This window comes from Barbatula barbatula (assembly GCF_947034865.1).
Source record: "Barbatula barbatula genome assembly, chromosome: 21".
NCBI classification, from domain to species: domain Eukaryota; kingdom Metazoa; phylum Chordata; class Actinopteri; order Cypriniformes; family Nemacheilidae; genus Barbatula; species Barbatula barbatula.
In genome coordinates this window covers 1,860,053-1,881,138 of record NC_136784.1, presented here as the reverse complement: position 1 = coordinate 1,881,138, position 21,086 = coordinate 1,860,053, and the positions used below count along the sequence as shown (strand labels likewise).

General features: G+C 43.3%; 1 protein-coding gene across 2 annotated transcripts in view; it reads left to right on the top strand.

The window, feature by feature from the left end:
- trappc9 (trafficking protein particle complex subunit 9) overlaps nt 1-7,159 on the top strand; it is a 146,262-nt gene extending 139,103 nt beyond the window's left edge. For both annotated transcript variants that reach the window (XM_079485643.1, XM_079485642.1), the window contains 2 exons: nt 5,391-5,614; nt 6,257-7,159. In XM_079485643.1, the coding sequence (XP_079341769.1) occupies nt 5,391-5,614; nt 6,257-6,433 (401 nt within the window). In that variant the 3' untranslated portion in view covers nt 6,434-7,159. The remainder of the gene's footprint in view (nt 1-5,390; nt 5,615-6,256) is intronic.
- Nucleotides 7,160-21,086: the final 13,927 nt, after the last annotated feature.

Sequence of the window (21,086 nt, the reverse complement as noted above, 5' to 3'; positions counted from 1 at the left end):
TTTTGTGTGTGGTGGGACAGCCTGATCTTCCCTGACGACTGTTGTAGAGCAAAAGTCAGGCAAACAAGGCTGGCGTGGTACACTAGATGGTAATACGGTACCTCGCTTGTGAATTGTGGAATTTATTGCTTTATTTCAGGGTTTTCTGCTTTATCACTTCTGAGAAAAATAATAAACCTGTGAAATAATTGACAGAGATATTTATATTAGTTTTTGTATATGGTATATATATTTCTCGTATGTTTGATTGTACTACTCTATCTCTCTCTCTCTCTCTCTCTCTTTTGTTCTGTTCATCATTTTGAAGAAATATCTCCCTACCCATTCTCACATCTCCTGGCAACAGCTATTTAAAAGAATTAAAATAAAGATATAAAACCACATGGTAAGGTGTGGCAACAGTATATGTGTGTGTATGCAGGTGTGTGATGCAACATATTGCTTCCATACAGATGTTATAAGCGTGGAGGGGACGTTAGATGTCATCACGTCTATACATCTAAAAAAAAACCCTGTTGCTGTGGACCCACAGAAGTGCGGTGTCGCATTTTGGTGCAATATGAAAACGCACGTAATTTATAAACTACAGAACCGCGCAAGCCGGCAGCGGAGCATCACATAAAAATAGTTCAGTTTAGTTTTGAATGGCAATTGGCATTTATCGGTATAAAAATATATTTAGTTCATTTAAAAATATGTTTGGAGTATTTGTTGTTTGTTTGCCAACTGCGCTGGAGTTGCATAACATGAAGAAGACTGTTTAAACTAAAAACTGCCAAAAAAAATAGTTTAAAACTGTTCCTTTGTTCATTTCGTTAGTTTATAAAATTTAATTTTTAAGTATTTCTTGTTTGTTGCTCAGGCACAGAACGCAGTTTGATGGCCAATTGCACAGAGACGCAGGTTTAAACGCACGACGTGCATGAGTCCGTTTAAATTCCTCATTCAGCTTCAGTTGTCGCCGTAAGAAAAAACACTTTGGATACTTGCGACGGTGACATGCAACCTATGTCCTTACACCTGGGTTACCAGGTTTGACGAACATTATGCAGCGTCGCACAGACCGAACAGCGCCAAGCGTCTTTCATGAATTGCTCTCCTGTTGTGTTGATAACAAGCAGATCTGCGCACATTAAGTTGAACACATAATAAATCACAAACTTGCCTCTTTATAGGGTTACTACTTACAGATCATGTTTGATCAAACTTGAAGTACTGTTGAGGTAGGCCAGTTTCAAAATCGCATATTTGGCACACTGCCTTTGTCTTGTCCCCACTGAATTTAAAAAAAGAAAACCCACAAAACGTATATCTGAATGATCGAATATTCTGGTCCAAACCTAATATTGTGACAATGACAGTATTTTCATGATGATTACGCACATTTAACATTTCATTACTGCCATTCGTCTGTATAATTCATTTTTGATGGTTTTGACTGCCATTATTCACAACGGTGAATCTCATTAGAGTGTGATTTGGTAAAAAACACCTGTAATGTAATAGAATATATCAAATCAAATATCTTATACATTTTTAAACTTAAAATATCGGTTGAAATAAGATCTAGAAATGTTCTCAAGATGCTTTGCGAGATGTTGTGCTTTAATTCATTGACATCTTAAATCTCTACAAACTTCTTTCTTTAAAATGAGAAATGCGCTTGAGATGTTTTAACTGAAATACAGTTCAGTGGGTAAACATTTTAAATATTTTGTCGTTACAGTAAATGACAGGCCGTCTCTTGTGATCCATCCTTAAACTCTGAATGTTTTTATGAGAATGTTTTTTGTGATTTGTATTTGATCTTTTCAGCATCTGAACACAAACCTTTGAATTAAACAGCTTGTGTTTAGACGCGGCCAGTAGCGCCATTCTGTTCCAAAAAACACTTTTCCCCTCCCCTTAATTTCTATTTTAAGACATAAAAAACACTTAGGCTTTAAGCTCTGCTTTGCATACTGAAAAACGTCCCTGAGTCTTACGTCAGCCTGGAGATAATACCAATATTTGATGACGGCATGCAAAACATTCAGGTTCCACTTTAAAATAAACCTTGACATTCAGCTTCACTGTTATGATAATCACTGTTAAATCATTATTTGAGCCACACAGACGTCTGTAGCCGGCTCTTCAATTCAATTTTATGTATATAGCACTCACAATGTGCATTGTTCCAAAGTAGCTCTACAGAAGAAAAACTGAAAAACACAAAAAAAGGTAAAACACAGCACAGTGCATGTTTTTATAGAACAATCAATATTATTCTAGTAAATAATATCTAATGTCAGCATCTCCTGGTGGTTTATTTAGCATGAAGTGAATGCTTGGCTAAAAAGATGTGTCTTTAATCTAGATTTAATTTGGGCGAGTGTGTCTGATCCTGGAATAATATCAGGAAGGTTATTCCAGAGTTTAGGTGCTACGTATGAGAAAGCTCGACCCCCTTTGGTGGATTTAGTTATTCTGGGTGTTATCAAAAGTCCTGCGTTTTGAGATCTTAGAGAGCGTGATGGGTTGTAGTGTGATAGAAGCTCTGTTAGGTAGGTAGGGGCTAAACCCTTTAAGGCTTTATAAGTGATTAAAAGAACTTTAAAGTCAATACGATACTTAATGGGTAGCCAGTGAAGGGTTGATAACATTGGGGTTATGTGATCGTATATTCTGGACCTGGTTAGAACTCTGGCAGCTGCGTTCTGAACTAACTGTAGTTTGTTTATTGATGATGCAGGACAACCACTAAGTAGCGCATTACAGTAGACAAGTCTTGAGGTCACACATGCATGAATAAGCTTCTCTGCGTCAGCAACACACAGAATATTTCGTAATTTGGCAACAAGGTGGAAGAAGCCTGTTTTTGTGACATTTGTGATGTGACTTCGAAATGAAAGGTTGCTGTCTAATATAACGCCTAGATCATTTACTGTATTTGTTGGAGTAACAGTACAGCAATCAATTTGCAGGTTATGATTCCAAATATTCTGCTGACCTGTCTTTGGTCCGATAAGTAATATTTCTGTTTTATTAGAATTTAAAAGAAGGAAATTATAAGTCATGCAATGTTTTGTATCCTGATGCACTCTGCCAATTTGGATAGCTGGAAGGAATCATCTGGTATTGATAAGATATATAGCTGAGTAACATGTGCATAACAGTGGAATTCCATGTTTTCCAATAATGTTTCCAATGGGCTGCATGTTTATGGAGAATAGCAAGGGTCCTAAAACCGATCCCTGAGGTATTCCATAATTTAATTGAGTTAGATTTGATGATGCCCCATTTAAATGGACAAATTTACGTCTGTCTGATAAGTAAGATCTGAACCATTGTAGTGCCTTTCCCTCAATACCGGTATAGTTGTGTAAGCGATCTAAAAGTATGTTATGGTTTAAAACTATGTTATGGTCTACAGTACCGAACGCCGCAGCCCTAAGGCTCTTCTCCGAGTCCACAGAGAGCAGCACTGCTCGTCTTGATATCTACAGCTGTTCTGTCAATGACACATTATTTATCCGGGAAAGTACGGCTCGGATGGGGTCCGCAAACCTCCGGGGTAGAGCTGTCTGTCTTCGTGTCACCGACGGGCCCGTGGGGACTGCATCTCCCAGCATGCCTCTCTCCGGGGACGAGGCTCGTGTGACAGCTCAGCCTGGGGCTCTCAGAGTTTGCACCAAAACTCAGACGAGCGGCTCAATGTGATGAACGGAGACAGCTGGGTGCAGATGTGTCAAGTAGAGAGGGGGTTCACACCTAGAAACATCTGTGGGAATAGGTTTGGAAAATGGACCCGGAATTGAAGAGAATCATTGCTTGGAGTGCAAGAGATCAACTAAACCTAATATTTTCTGAACACAGTCCCAGAATGCACTGGTGCATCATGGGATTGCTTTCGTCTGCAATGAGCAGATGCTTTTGAGCACAGTTAATATTGTAAATACAGTATTGAAGTTTGGATTCGTGGTCTTTGATGTGAGCCATGTCAGATCTGGGTTTGTGTTGTATTTTTCTCTGCTGTCCAGAATCTTTTCAGAACAGTCCTGTGACCTGCTGATTCTTGAGAACGGAGGAACCCATTTTGTACACTTAACATCATGATTTCACCTTAAGTCCAATGTGGACACTAAAAGCAGTCATGGTTAAATGCAGAGGTCACATTTCAGGTATGGTTCACCATAAGGTCACTTTCACTAAATTAGTTTTTAATGATTATTTTGCTACTGTACTTAAAGCTTTACCTCTGTATACCCGTTTTTTCAAGCATCTGAATTTTGAATACATTTTGATGTGTAAACATACTATAGAGAGCTCATGCAGCATATATTATGTGCTCAAGATGATGTTTTTACAGTTTACAGTTTTAGTAAATGTTCTGGTGGTGTTGTGAGCAAGTTTTTTTTACAGTACGTCAATAGGAGCATATTTCTTGCTCCTATTTAATAGGAGCAAGAAATATCTGTATTCCATAAAATGTCCTTTAAGCTCTTTTGGGTATCTCTCTCTCTCTCTCTCTCTCTCTCTCTCTCTCATACACACACTCTATCTCTCTTTCTGTTTCTCATTCACTCTCGCATTCACTTAAAAAAGATAAAATTAGTTTGAGCTTTCAAATGAGGGGTGTAGTCTTGTGGCATTTGTTTTGTGATTTGGTTGAGTGTGATTTTGTCAGTATTGTAGTGGTTGAATGCATCAGTAGATGTGAAACATCAGGACTGAAGCTCTGGACCAGCTGACATTTCTTTGCTTATCTCGTGGTGTTTCAGGTCTTTATAAAGATACGAGTGAGGGTCACTGTGTTTTAGATGTTTCCAGAATTTGTCGCCCTTTTTTCTGTTTTTAGGATCAGTGGATATTTGCCTAATTCTGCCCTGCATGCATTGTTTGTGGTGTGTCGGTGCACTTGAAAGATATGTTTACAGAGTTCTGCATGCAGGCTCTCAATTATTCCCAATTTGTCAAATCTGTCAGCGGACCCCACACTTCACTGCCATAGAGAGCAATCGGTTCAATTACTTCTAATATTTTGTAATACATTACATGGAGGTTTGATGGCATAGAAGGCCCTGCGTGCTATATCTCGCAGATTCCAGTGGATGTGATTTTTAAACCCAGGTCATTGTAGTGAGATGTGTGTGTTGGGGTTTGCACCTAAAGTAAATGTGTGTTGTAATAGTTGGGTTTTGGATCTTTTCTGTAAGGTGATCATTTTAGTTTTACTGAGGGCCGAGGTCTGACAGTGTTGTTCTAGCAGGTCCACGGTCTGTTGTAAGCCTCTCTGTCTCTCTCTCAAACACTCACCCATGAACTCTTTCTCTCTGTCTCTCACCCAGTCATATTCTTTCACGCACACTCACTCATACTGGCCGTCTCTCTCTCTCTCTATCTGTGTTCAGATGTTGTGGTGAACGGGAAGCCCTGTGACTGTGACATGATCGCTGACTGCAGGGTGGGAGACGCCGTGTCATTAGAGGTGAAACTGACCAATCGCAGTAAGAGCGCCGTGGGGCCGTTCTTTCTGACTGTCGTGCCCTTCCAGGACTATCAGAACGGAGTTCAGAACTACGACCTGCAGGACGCCGTCACTTTCATCGGCTCCAGCACCTTCTACATCAGTTCGGTGAGTGAATGAGTGACGCACTGAGCGGTCCCGGTCGCTCCCTCAGAAGTGTGCATCAGGCACTCGCAATCTTCTGAAGGGGCTTGAAAAGGAATTTAGTGGATTTATAATCAGTTTTGATAGGCCATGTTCGTCATACAGTCTCAGTTTCAGCCGTCTGTAAGCAGTTCGCTCTGTTTCAGAATAGTCATCAAAACAATTCAATTCAACTACATAAGAAACATTATTTATTGTACTTACTAAAAAACTGAATTATGATATATACGTATATATATATATATATATATATATATAACGTATTTAAAGTTGACACGTATTGACTACATTACAGCTTGGCTAAATTAATTCATGTATAACAAAAATGATGATAATAATAATAAATTAATAATTTATCCATTTATATTGAAGTAATATTTCATATAAAAAATGTTGGTGCAAAGAAACCCAGAAAAATATGATCTAAACCTGGGAAGCAGTTATTTTTGGTTTCCGTGTGGATTTTCTGCAGAATATACCTGTAGGAGTCTCTAGGATAGCGATGAAGTTTCTGTGATTCATCCGCTTTCCGTTCGCCTCCACATAGTGATGAAGTCAGCAGGTGCTCCATAGAAATGTGATGCAGGTGTTTGATGTTCCCTCCAGGTGAACCCTACCGAGAACTCTGTGTGTGTGGGCGCTTTGCTCTTCCTATACACTGGAGATTTCTACCTGAACATCAAGTTTCAAGATGACGGCACGGGCCGTGATCTGCCGCCAGCCTGGTTCTGTCTTCCCAGCGTCCACATCAAAGCGCAGGAGCCGATCGAAGCGGCCGCCTGAGCCAGTGAACTCTGACCTTTCACCTGACAGACTTTTAAATACAACCCGAAAACATCTTGAGCTGCTCCGGATAATCTTGAATCTGGAGTTAAATCTGGTGTGGACATGTTTAAGTTTATTCCAACTCTGCCGCTTTATATCCTGTTAGATTTCTCCGTAATGTTCACTGAGTTCGGATGCGTCTCTTCTGATGAAGAAGCAACCGTTTTCACAGGTATCTGTTAGGTGAAAACATTATTGTCAGTCTTACAATTTTACTCTGAATCTGAAGCTGTTTAGTGTCTTTGACATGTAAATAAGAGTCCTTTAGAGAAACGTCAATGACAACAATCTTCTTTTAATGGGTTTATCTCACAAATGTTACACTGAATAAAAAAACTAAGAAAATGAAGCCTGATCTCCTTTACATGACTACATGGTTAAATGTTGTTTTATTGTTTTTACAGTAAAAAACGCAATACCGTGATCTTATTTAACAAATTAAGGGCCTGTGTCAAATCTTGTAAAGTAAAATCAAACACGAATGAGAAGGCTTTATTTTCTTTAAACAAAAAATACTTTCATACACCTTTTCTTTTCTTTTGTTCTTAAAGAGTTTTGGGAGATGCATCCTAATATTACATGTAAATATGAGTTATATCTGTTAAAATATGTAAACAAGGTTTAGCACACGTTGATCGTTTTTTCTTGGGATGATGCATAAAAGATTTTGTGACCGTTTCGTTTACTCAGTTTCATTTACTATCTCATTTTAATGCAGTTCATTCTGCTTAAGTAATAATTATAATCCTACCGTGTATTTACACAAAAGTTGAATGCCTTGTGATTTAACCCAGAACATGAGCACATCAGGGTGTGGATATATTCATCCAGGTCCTCAACCGTAAGCATATCACACATTATACTGTTCCAGGAACGGATTGATGATTTTTCCACCGAAAGCTTTCTAGCAACCAATGACTGCCGGAGATGTGTTGTGTGTTTTGTTGCAGTTCGGTCCAACGGTGATCAAACTACAGAAGGACTGTGTTTTGTATTGTTATTGTTACATTAAGAAAGAGCAAAAACTGAAACTAAATCCAAAAGAAATGTTGCAATGTCTCCAAGTCGCTTAAAGAAATTGACCTCAAAGCTGCAGTCCTGCGAAAAGTTTTAGGCACTTGTAGAAATTCTGTCAAATAGGGATGCATTCAAAACAAATGTCATAAATTGATTTTATCTATCAATCAACTTTCATTAAGTAAATTAAATGTGCATTTGGTTGACCGGCTTTTGCGTTTGAAGCAGATTTTGGTATAGTTACACTTGCATATAGCTTCCAGGTAGCTTTCCAGGTAAGTTTCTTCTAGTGTCTTGCAGACATTGCAACATTTCTTTTGGATTTAGTTTGTGTCAGTTTGTTCCTCTTTCTCACATTTTTTAGACTTGTATTAGGATTTTATACTTATTAGTTTTAGTACTAGTTTTTTGTTGTTCATGTAGGTGAAGTCTTCAGCACGATTTTACGGTCAGAAAGCACAAGACAACAGCAGTGATCAAAGAGAAATTCATCATTTTAATGACTTTTAAACTTTTCGTATGCATCTCAATTAATGTGAGTTAATGAGCCGTGATGCTTAAACACGAACGTGCACAAACTAGAGATGAAGCCGTAACAAATGCAGAGCATCAATGCAACAGGCCGTGTGTGTGTATGCGTAATCCTGTCTATGTACATTAACAGTTTAAACACGCTGTGTCCTTTGTGTGTGTGTGTGTGTGATTCATGAACGTAATTATCTCAGCGCAGGCTCCTGTTTTTGACTTTCATGTGTTTGCTTTGGACATCAAACACACATAATACATTACAAACCCCCCCCACACACACATATATATATATATATATATACAGCCGTGAAAAACATAAGAGACCATTTCAGAGACCCCTTTGCTGAATTTACAGTTTCTATCATAATTTTCATCAAATCTCAAAAATGTATTGCTTCTATTTGGATTTATTTGCAGAAAATGAAAACTGGTGAAAATAACAGAAAATATGTTTTTCACACGTGAAATACTGCAAAGAAAATGCAAAGTTCATATTCACTTTCAAGCAATACAGTTGTCATGAGCTCTCTCTCTGCCTGGTAACACACGCTGATTGAAGTCTGATGACCTCCACCTGTTCCTGCTCTGCTCTGCCTCACCCTCGTTTACCTACCAGCTGCACTGCATTCACCACTCATCATCCCCTGTATTTAAAGCCTTGCTTTTCAGTCCACATTTGTCAGATCGTCTGCAACCAGCACCCGTTACCTGCCTGTTTTAGAAAAACGCCTCTGACTCTTTGCCTGTGATCCCGGACCCGCTCAACTACTTCTGTGTTCTCCAGCCCCGGTAATCTTGACCTGCCTTCATCCCTCTTCTACGAATACCGCCTAGTCCTTGACTGTACTGCTGCTTCGTTTCAATTGCTGTTGTGTGTGTGTTTCCCCCAGGACTTCCCGGATCATCCCGCTCCTGCCATCGCTGTTCGGCTACTGGGGGAACACACACACGCAGACTCTTGGAACTCCTGTACCCCCCCGGAACCCCTGAAACCCCCTTAACCCCCAACCCTTAAATAAACGTTTGAACGTGACGCTTTTGTGGTCCTCGTCCTGTTTGGTGTCTGACAGTACGATCTGACCAAACATGGACCCAGCGCACGGTCGAACCAGCATGGAAACCAACGAACCAGAACCACCCACCGCCATGCAACGCCTGGAAGAGACAGAGAGAGAGGTAAACCGCAACACTACTGACATTGCCTCCCTACTTCAAGCCGGCTACCAACAGCTTCAGCAGCAGCAACAGCAACAACTTGCAATGATCATTCAACTTCTCAACAACCTTTCTCCTCTGCCTGGTCCCACCGGCCCAGCCCCAGCCAGCCGGCTCACCGGCCCAGCACCCGAGTCTCCTGCCCAGTCCACTGCTGCCGTGGCTGCCGGAGCCCCAGAACCCAGGATCGGCAATCCAGAGCGGTTCAGCGGCGACCCAACCCAGGTACGGGCGTTCCTGACGAGCTGCCGTGTCCAGTTTACCCTGCAACCCAGGACTTTTGCCACTGAAGGGGCGAGGGTCGGTTACGTGATCACTCACCTGACGGGCCGAGCTCGACTCTGGGGAACGGCGGAGTTCGAGCGCCAGACCCCAGCATGTGCAACCTTCAACCTATTCGCAGAGGAGATGCTCAAGGTATTCGATTTGGAATCCACAACAGCAGAGGCATCTCGGATCCTGATGAGTATTCGCCAAGGCAGAAGGACTGTTGCGGATTACTCCATTGACTTTCGAACTGTGGCAAGTCGGAGCTCCTGGAACATGGAAGCATTGGTGGATGCCTTCCTCCACAGCCTGGCGGACTACATAAAGGACGAGCTGGTTTCCCATGATCAACCCCCCACTCTTGATGAAGCCATTGCTCTGGCTGTCCGCATCGACCGCAGGATCCAGGCCCGCCGCCGTGAGAGAGGGCGCCAGAGTCCATCCACCAGCACACGGAGTGTCCCAACTGCCCTTCTGTCTGCACCTGCCACACCATCTAGCCAGCCGGATCAGTCTGAACCGATGGAGATCGGCCGCGCCTCCCTAACCCCTGCAGAGCGCCAGCGACGCATCATCTCCAACTTGTGCCTGTACTGTGGTGGTGATGGTCATCGAGTCGCCACCTGTCCAGCAAAAGCCGGAGCTCACCAGATGTAGGAGGAATCCGGATGAGCTCAATGAACACTCAGCCCTCCATCAGCCGTAAACCCCTCATCCAAGTCTGTCTTCACCTGTCTGATTCCACCCACACCCTGGCAGCCCTGGTGGACTCTGGCGCAGAAGCAAACATTATTGACACAGGACTTGCTCGTCAGCTGGGCTTGGAAAGCCATCGCTTGTCCACTCCTGTTCCAGCCCGGGCCCTGGACGGTCACGTAATTGGCACAGTTACCAGCATCACAGCCCCCATCTCAATGATGGTGTCAGGAAACCACCGAGAGACCATCCGCTTCCACCTGCTCAGCTCTCCAGGCCAACCCCTAATCCTGGGCTACCCTTGGCTCCGTCTTCACAATCCTCACCTCGATTGGGCCTCCGGAACTGTGAAAGAGTGGGGAAATGCCTGCCACCTGACCTGTTTGCGTGCTGCCTCGCTGCCCCCCGGCTCAGTACCCCCCAGCACTGCCCCCGACATTTCTAATGTCCCTGAATGTTACCATGGCCTCCGAGAGGTGTTCAACAAGACCAAAGCCACATCTCTGCCCCCACACCGTCCGTACGACTGTGCCATTGATCTCCTCCCTGGGACTGCTCCACCCAAAGGTCACCTCTACTCACTATCCCCTCCTGAAAGAAAAACTATGGAGGATTACATCAGGGACTCCCTGGCAGCTGGACTCATCCGCCCGTCTTCCTCTCCTGCTGGTGCCGGGTTCTTCTTTGTGGGAAAGAAAGATGGGTCTCTTCGCCCCTGCATTGATTATCGAGGTCTGAATGATGTCACAGTGAAGAACAGGTACCCTCTGCCTTTACTCACCTCTGCTTTTGAGTTGCTCCAGGGATCCACTATTTTCACCAAACTGGACCTTAGAAATGCTTACCACCTAGTCCGAGTAAGGGAGGGTGACGAGTGGAAGACTGCATTCAACACCCACACCGGCCATTATGAGTACCTGGTAATGCCATTTGGCCTCACCAACGCCCCAGCGGTATTCCAGGCGCTGGTGAATGATGTGCTGCGGGACATGCTGAATAAATTCGTCTTCGTGTACCTGGACGACATCTTAATTTTCTCCAGAACTCTGTCCGAACACACCTGTCATGTCCAGCTGGTTCTTCGACGGCTCCTGGAGAATTCTCTTTACGTCAAAGCGGAGAAATGCGAGTTCCATGCTCAGACTGTGTCATTCCTGGGATACATCGTCGCTGAAGGCAATATCCAGATGGACCCTGCAAAGGTCTCGGCAGTTACCTCCTGGCCAGTTCCGGGGAATAGGAAGAAGTTGCAGCAATTCCTCGGTTTTGCCAATTTCTACCGGAAATTCATCCGGAACTACAGCTCCGTCGCCGCTCCCCTCACAGCTCTGACCAGCATCAAACACCCCTTTTTCTGGACCCCAGAGGCCAACACAGCCTTTCATACCCTCAAGGCCCGGTTCACCACTGCCCCCATCCTCCAGATGCCGGATTCAGACCGGCAGTTCGTTGTCGAGGTGGATGCCTCGGACGTGGGAGTCGGGGCCATACTCTCTCAACGGGCAGAGGAGGACAACAAGTTGCACCCCTGTGCATTTTTCTCTCGCCGGCTTTCAACTGCAGAACGCAATTATGATGTTGGAAACCGTGAGCTGTTGGCTGTCAAGCTTGCCCTGGAGGAGTGGCGTCACTGGCTGGAGGGGTCCACCGTTCCGTTCCTGGTCTGGACCGATCACAAAAACCTTGAATACATCCGCAATGCCAAACGTCTTAACCCCAGACAGTCCCGCTGGGCCTTGTTTTTCACCAGATTCAACTTCACCCTGTCATACCGCCCAGGTTCTCGGAACACCAAGCCGGACGCTCTCTCCCGTCAGTTTCATAAGGATGACGCCCCTTCCCAGGAACCTGCATCAATTCTGCCCGATCCCTGCGTTGTAGCTGCCCTGACCTGGGATATCGAGGAGGAAATTCAAGAGGCCCTCCGTGACCATCCCAGTCCTAGTGCATGCCCAGACGGTCGTCTCTTCGTCCCAGAGAATTTGAGGTCCCGGGTCATACAGTGGGGACACAACTCCCGCCTTGCCTGCCACCCGGGCTCCGCCCGCACCTGCCATCTCCTTGCCCAGCGCTTCTGGTGGTCTTCTTTGAGAAGGGATGTCCGAGAATTCGTCCGTGCCTGCCCCACCTGCAATCAGAACAAGTCCTCCACTCGGCCCCCTGCTGGTTTACTCCAGCCTTTGCCTGTGCCCACACGACCCTGGTCCCACGTCTCCTTGGACTTTGTAACGGGCCTCCCACCATCAGGTGGGATGACGGTCATTCTCACTGTGGTTGACCGGTTCAGCAAGATGGCACACTTCATTCCCCTCCCTAAACTGCCATCTGCCAGAGAGACTGCCCAGGCTGTTCTTGATCATGTCTTCCGTCTACACGGGCTGCCCAGGGATGTTGTCTCTGACCGAGGTCCGCAATTCACCTCTACATTCTGGAAGGAGTTCTGCCGTCTTCTAGGGGCCACAGTGAGTCTCACCTCTGGGTTCCACCCCCAGTCCAATGGTCAATCCGAGCGGGCAAACCAGGAGCTGGAGAAGGCGCTGCGGTGCATGGTTTCTCGCAAACCCCAGGTTTGGGCACAACAACTGTTGTGGATAGAGTATGCTCACAACTCCCTCACCTGCTCTGCCACTGGTATGTCACCTTTCCAGTGTGTGTATGGCTACCAGCCCCCCCTGTTCCCCAGCCAGGAAGGAGATGTGTCCTGCCCGTCTGCCTACGCCTATGCCCGTCGTTGCCGTCGTACCTGGTCACAAGCTCGTGCCACGCTACTCAAGTCAGCTGTCAGCTATGCCACTGGGGCTAACCGCCGAAGATCGCCGGCACCCGTCTACCGTGTTGGCCAGAAGGTGTGGCTGTCAGCCAAGGATCTCCCACTGCGGGTGGAGTCGCGTAAACTGGCACCTCGATTCCTCGGCCCGTTCCCTATCCAGAGGGTCATCAGCCCAACCGCAGTCCGGCTCCAGTTGCCAACCTCCATGAGAGTGCACCCTACTTTCCATGTTTCGAAAGTCAAGCCGACGCATGAAAGCCCGCTGGTCCCCGTGTCGCTTCCTCCTCCTCCTCCTCGCCTCGTTGACGGTGGGCTGGTGTACACCGTTCGACGCCTGCTTCGGTCCAGACGGCGAGGTAGGGGCCTCCAGTATCTCGTCGACTGGGAGGGCTATGGACCTGAGGAGAGAACCTGGGTGCCAACCAGTCGGATTGTGGACCGGACACTCATCGCCGACTTCCACCGTCTGCATCCTGATCAACCTGCAATCCGTAGGGGCCGCCCCAGAGGGGTCCCTAACCGTCCTGCCCGTCCGGCTTCCTGTCCTGTGCCTGACCCTGTCTCGGTACCTGTCCCGTCTTCTGTCCACGATCCTCCAGCTCCCTCCGAGATGAGGAGGTTCACTCGGACCGCTCGGAGGAATTCTAGCCCTCCACCGGCTCCCCTCCGCCCTCCCGACATGGTGTCACTCTTGGGGACTTCTGGGGCCGTCCCTTAGGGGGGGGGTTCTGTCATGAGCTCTCTCTCTGCCTGGTAACACACGCTGATTGAAGTCTGATGACCTCCACCTGTTCCTGCTCTGCTCTGCCTCACCCTCGTTTACCTACCAGCTGCACTGCATTCACCACTCATCATCCCCTGTATTTAAAGCCTTGCTTTTCAGTCCACATTTGTCAGATCGTCTGCAACCAGCACCCGTTACCTGCCTGTTTTAGAAAAACGCCTCTGACTCTTTGCCTGTGATCCCGGACCCGCTCAACTACTTCTGTGTTCTCCAGCCCCGGTAATCTTGACCTGCCTTCATCCCTCTTCTACGAATACCGCCTAGTCCTTGACTGTACTGCTGCTTCGTTTCAATTGCTGTTGTGTGTGTGTTTCCCCCAGGACTTCCCGGATCATCCCGCTCCTGCCATCGCTGTTCGGCTACTGGGGGAACACACACACGCAGACTCTTGGAACTCCTGTACCCCCCCGGAACCCCTGAAACCCCCTTAACCCCCAACCCTTAAATAAACGTTTGAACGTGACGCTTTTGTGGTCCTCGTCCTGTTTGGTGTCTGACAACAGTCAAGCAACAGTCATATTTGTACATGTATTTTTTTATATTATGTTTTTATATTTTTAATCATTTTCTTATTGCTCTTGGATGACTTTATCACTTTTTTTATAATTCAACAAACACTGGACTAGAATGGCCAATACATCTAGTAATGATGATTTGAAATTAACATTTGGAATGCTCTCAAAATGTTTTTCTCAGCTGTATATTGTTACAGTATTATATCATAGAATATTGTTATTTTCATCACCTCATGGAAACCGGACAAATGATTCAAATAAACAACAATTAGTGTTTAATTCTGTGCTTCCAATCTGAGTCAAGCTTGCGATTATATCAAGTCTGTGCATCATATGGTCAACGTGTTTGCTGTCTGCTGCGATCACATCAAAATTGAAAACACTTTCTCTCGCTCTTCTTCGACCTAAACCTGAACTCTGCTGTCGCAAGTACACACTTCTTTGGTTTAAGTGCACTTTCCCTCATTCACCGTTGACCAGCAGAAACTGAAGAGCCCTTGGAGCGTGTGTGAGAAGAGCGAGCGATGGTAAAGTTATTCTTGCTGAGTCAGCCACTCAACCAGAGACACTGAAGAGATAATGCTCAAACTTACATGTGTTAATGTGTTCGGTCTGTATTCAGTGACTGTGCGTCCACAGGCCGCAGCAGTGCATTATGGGTAAGAGAGACTTCAGAGGGATTTTTGTTTGTTTATGTGTCTGTGGAGTTGGATCGTGATCTTTCACACCGAGGGTCCAAGCGCTCCGTTGTTATCTGAGTGATCCCCCTGCCTCTTTGTTTCCTTGACAACCACCGGTGAGTGAAGCAGGAGTCCTATCAGTCTTTACAGAGCATCACATCAATGCAGGGTACAGTCTCTCTCTCTCTCTCTCTTTGTGTCTCAAACATTACTTAAACAGTCAGAAAGATGATTCTAAAAGTCATTATGTAATGTCTTTTTGATGGCAGTTTTAGAAGCTGCAGTATATTGCTGTCGTTGTCACTAAACGTCCAGAAAGAAGACAAAAGGTACAAATTGCATTAGTTTTTAATAAACGTTAATCACAACCATTTGATTCAATTTGTATATTGCATATTGATTTATCTAAATATACATGAAGAGTTTGGTTCCAAAATGAGCTTGTCTGTGTAAAAATAGTGTCAAATGTACACAAACAGGAAGAAAAATAATAATATAAAATTGTATATATGATGTATGTAGTGCAAATATAAAGTGAATTTGTAGTATTTGGAAATATAAACAGTTTTTAAAACCGTGTTAATGTACAGTTTAAACCAAGATTAACAAAAGCAAAATATACATTGAAGGAACAGAATAAAGTTATATCGAGCAATATAATTTTATCTCGATTTCTTGAGACATCGGGTCATTATTTTCTCTCATTGAGTGTTTCTCAACAAGGCGAGTCGGGCCGGCTCATGGGCTTCTTCAGTCCTGTGATGTCTAAGAGCTTTTATCTGTGTGTGAATGCCCTGGAAAGAGAAAGCAGCGATGTTTTCTGTTGAAAGTATTCTTTCTGTCTGTTTGTGTCGTGTCGCCCCAGAGGAAAACAGATAATGAGAAACTAATCTACGAGATGAAAAGATGACAAAATCATAGAGTGGAACAGCCGTTCTGTGATAGCGTTTCGTGTCGACATTCTCATGTTGTTTTGCGAGGCTTTAAAGCGCAACTACACGGTCTCCCTGTATTGTCTCTACAGTAACGTTTTTTTTTTGTAAAAAGTTATCAGTAGCTAAAAGATGCTTTTAGAATATTAAAGTAGTGATACAATGAAGACAAATCCAGACAAATGAAGTATAACAGGTGGAGATTGTCGTGTATTGACCCTGCTGTTATAATAGCATAGTGATATTGAGTCGCCCACTCAATAAACACTGACTGTAAATCGATGGTCTTTTAGTCAAAGTGGGTCTAATTTTACATTCTATAATGTGTACAATGTATTTTAAGATCAGCTATATTTTGTATGTTGTAGGAAACACACTGCAGTTTGATTTTATGGTGTATTGACATTGCATACATTATCATAGTTAATGGAGTGAAAAGAATGAATAATATTGCGAAACAAATTTCAATAATTTTGACTCGTTGACTAAGTGTTATGCATTGACAGTACTGCCTTGACAGTTATACAGAATTTATAGATTTAACAGCATATATGAGCCATAACTTATATACATATTTTTTTCCAACTGCTTTCATGAATATGTAAACACAGTCGTTTTTACACTGCAGAGATACTACAAATGTATACCGTATCCATCCACAGGGATTCAACTAGTAGTAACAAGACCTTCATCCAGCCTCAAAGTTTTAGCCTAAATATTTGAATAGAATATGTCAAGTCAAGTCATGTCAGCTTTATTTATATAGCCAGGCAAACAGTGTGCAAACGGTGGCGAGGAACCCAAAACTCCATTGGAGGAGAAAAAACCTCAGAGGGAAACCAGGCCTAACCAGGGGATTCCAGTTCCCTTCTGGCAAAAGCTGCAGCCTCTGCACAAGCTCGACAGTGCCTGCACAACAAGGCAAAATAAAAAAATTCGATCTAAGATTATCATTAATAATCTAATAGCGGCTGAAGTTTTGTAGAGTCACCACGTCCTTTGTCCAGCTCTATCATCACAGCATTTGTCAGGTCTGGGTACGGACTGCGTCCTGCCCGCTCTAGTAACCCTGGAACAATGAGACAAGACTGGATGAGAGTAGAGTGATGTTCTGCACTCTTTGATGCAACAAATGCATCAGTTGTTATTGGAAGTGTTCCTGGTTCTGGTTGATCTAAATCTTTGGAATATATATATTATGATAGTGTAGTGTATGCAAGATTAAAAACATGCGTCTTTAGTCTAGATTTAAACTGACAGAGTGTGTCTGCCTCCCAGACAGTGCAGGGAAGACTGTTCTAAAGTTTAGGCGCTAGATATGAAAAGGATCTGTACTTGATTTTGAAATTCTAGGTATTTCCAACTGACCAGACGCCTGAGAGCGTAGTGCACGTGATGGACTGTAAAACGTGAGAAGTTTACTCAAGTAGTGAGAAGCTAAACCATGCAAGGCTTTATAGGTAATAAGCAAGATTTTAAAGTTAATGCGATGCTTTATAGGTAACCAGTGCAAGGTTGACAGAACGGGGCTAATATGCTCATACTTTTTTGTTCGTGTAAGAACTCGAGCTGCCGCATTTTGGACCAGTTGGAGTTTTTGTAATAGCCTGCAGCGCAACCACCTAATAGTGAATTACAGTAATCTAGTCTTGATGTCATAAAGGCATGAATTAGCTTCTCTGCATCTGATGGTGACAGCATGTGACGTAGTTTAGATATATTTTTAAGATGGAAAAACGCAATTTTACAGGTGTTGGCGACCTGGTTCTCAAATGAAAGAGTATTATCGAATAAAACGCCAAGATTCTTTGCTCAAGATGAGGGTTTTATGGAACATCCATCAATAGTTAAGCAGTATTCTTGGTTGTTACGTAGGGCGGTTTTCGGTCCAATAAGTAACACTTCAGTTTTGTCCGAGTTCAGTAATAAAAAATTGCTACTCATCCACTTTTTTATATCGACTATGCATTCCACTATTCGATGGAATTGCTGTGTTTCATGAGGCTTCAAAGAAATATAAAGTTGCGTATGTGATATGTAATATAAGAAATTTAATATCTGTAACAACTCCTCCACCGCCGCCAGCCACAGCCCCCCTCGGCTTCACCCGTTCCCATTCTCCAGACTTTTACATTATGGACTACATTTCCCATAATGCCTTGCACCCGATAACCACCATGATTGCACTCACACCTGTACCTCATCCCCAGGACACTATATATGCCATTTGTTGTGTTCTTTGTCGAGTCTAGTTGTATTATGTTCTGTGCACTAGTTAGACCTATTCTTGTTAACCGTGGATGTTACCTGTCGTATAGATTTATACTCACCTGAGGATGTTACCTGTCCTTTAGATTTATACTCACCTGAGGATGTTACCTGTCGTATATGTACTCACCTGAGGATGTTACCTGTCCTTTAGATTTATACTCACCTGAGGATGTTACCTATCGTATATATACTCACCTGAGGATGTTACCTGTCCTTTAGATTTATACTCACCTGAGGATGTTACCTGTTACCCGGATTGTCTTCTGTTTACCTGCAATAAACAAGTCAAGTTCAGCTCTCCGTGTGGCATCGTCCCTCAACCTGTATTGTTACAATATCCATAAATATGTAAATATTATTCGTATTTGTTTTGCAAACTGAGAGATGAGTCAAAGTTAGTGGTTACTTTAAGGAATATCTCTCGTACTTCTTCTGTCTTCAGTTGAACACAAACAACAAGTGTGTATTAAAGAGCTGTCAAGTTATCTTCTTATAGATCGCTTTGCAAAATGTAAACACTTTCGCACTTTCGTTGTCATTGTTATTTATTTAATCTTAGACGTATTGTTAAATTGCAAAGATATTCGTTTAACATTTGGATTGGGTTATGTTTTGTCGGTTGCATTTTGTATAAACGTTTGTGTAGTGTTAGAAAACTAAAACGCCAGCATTGTTTACATCTTCCGAAACTGTCTATATGGGAGCCCACATGATGAATCAATGACTCAAGCGGGTAAGTAAATGTATGTCATGCAAAATGATGCGTTGGTGAGAGAAAGCAATATATTTTGAGCTCATTAAGTCATCGATCTGCGCATGGTAACATACAGGTCAGCGTGGTCAACACAACCATGCCGTCATATCAATAACGTCGATTCTCATTCTCGTGAGTCTAGTTATGCATGTATATTGGCATGTAATCGCATATAGTTATGCATGTGGCATCGCATTATAATGAGATTCATAATTGGGTGAACCTTCAACATTCTGCCATATGCAAATCATGTGGTTTTTATGAAATGTTCTCCACAGAAGAGGAAACGGCGCTCCTCCCCTGGCTTGAACAAAACGAAAAAGGCAAAACAATTTCATTTCTCTTATACATTTTCTCTGACTTAAATGAACCCGTTTCTACTTAAGGGATTTGACCCATTCCTCGCTGTATGCAAATAAGCTCAGAGGAAGCACGAGTTCAATTCATTTCCATGTTTGCAGCACTCAGAGAATTTCTTCTGTGCTGTAATGACTTCTGCGTGTTTGAAAACCACCAAAAATAAATTGTGAATAGACGAAAAGGTCAACAGGTACACCTGAACTTTCTGACAAATAAATGGATGTAGCACGAGTCAGACTGCTGTTGTATTGAATAAAGACTGGGCTGTGATCCGCAGCCGTGCTCATATCTCATAACAGCACGATGGTGATTCCTTTACATTGACGTCCATCCTGGTTTCATCCTTTTTAATCGATTAACAGCTCTATAGTAGCAAGTAAATGTGTGGAGCTGAACCGAATCCTCCTAAATTCGAGAACTAAAGGCTCTTCTTCATTCCGCTCATCTCTCCGTTCTCTTTCTTCACACATCTAGAAATATTCTCTCTGTGTGGGTGGGTGTTGTGGGGGGGCAATGAAATGTGAGAAAATCAAACTAATCTTAGCAGCGGTAAATAAGACTGAACGTTTTTTACCACTGAATCTCTGTTTAGCCTGTAGATGCAGAATGATCTGCGATATGTCAGAGGCTGTTTGTGCCAAGCGGGTCTCCGCCGCGTATCGCAGTGATGTTTAATGTTTGTGCGGTGGGTTCTTCGTGATTGGTATTGATGCATTAGCTGTTACTCTCAACAGAAGGTGAGCGGCGAGTGTGCGCGTTCGGTTCCCCTGATGCAGATTAGATCTGGTATCTAGATTGAAATGGATTTTTTGGTGGGGAAATCAACCACTTGTGGTGTGAATTTGGTTTTGGATGAGTTTCGGTCTGTGCTTGAGACACTTTGAGAAAATGAGATCAAAAATATTCACGATTGAGGTACTGTAAGTGATGCTTCACCCAACAATGGGGGGGGGGGGGGGGGTTGTGTTTTGTAAAGAGACACGGTGAGATAGAAAGGCATGTGAAGGGATAGTCACTGAAATTTATTTATCCAACTTTCTTGCTTCCATGGGTACCAACGAGCTTCATTCAATTCTATGTACAGTAGCTCTGAATAACTGTATAGATATTTTGGAAACACTTCACATTAAGGTACCCTTTATAACGCATTTATAAATGTGTTCATTAATGATTCATAAGTCATTTACAATCGCTTTATTAAGCAGTTATAACGGCATGAATAAAGAAAGGGATTCTAGCTAAATACCTGCCAAAGAGTGCACCACTTTTAACTCGCATATGATAAATGATTATTACATTTATTTATTCATTATTATCTTGATGTTGTTTGCAATATAGGCTGTCAGACTGGACATTGTAGGGTGTGATGTTGTTTTTCTTATACCTGCTCACTACTTGGCAGGCATTTCCTTAGAATCCCTCCTTTATTTATGTAGTTAAAGCAGCTTTATAATGCATTTGCAAATGACTTTTTAATCATTAATGAAAATATGTATAGATGATTCTTGCAGGATACCTTAATGTAAAGTGGTACGGATATTTTACATGGAGAAAGAAATATAATAATGGGTTTGGAGGAAAGGAGTGTGGGTAACTGTTTAAATCAATTGTCAATATGTATTTAAAAGCTTTAGAAGCTAAGCGAGAGTTTATCATCTCAGTATCACGGTGAACCTTCACTTTCTGTTATACCCAAAAAGGGACACGGCTACAGCATTAGGAATTTTGAGACAGGACCTACATACACCTACAGAAATATCTGGTGTTCCGCACAACAGTGGATATTTTAGAAACAGGTTTCACAGAGGTGGATTATCTGATG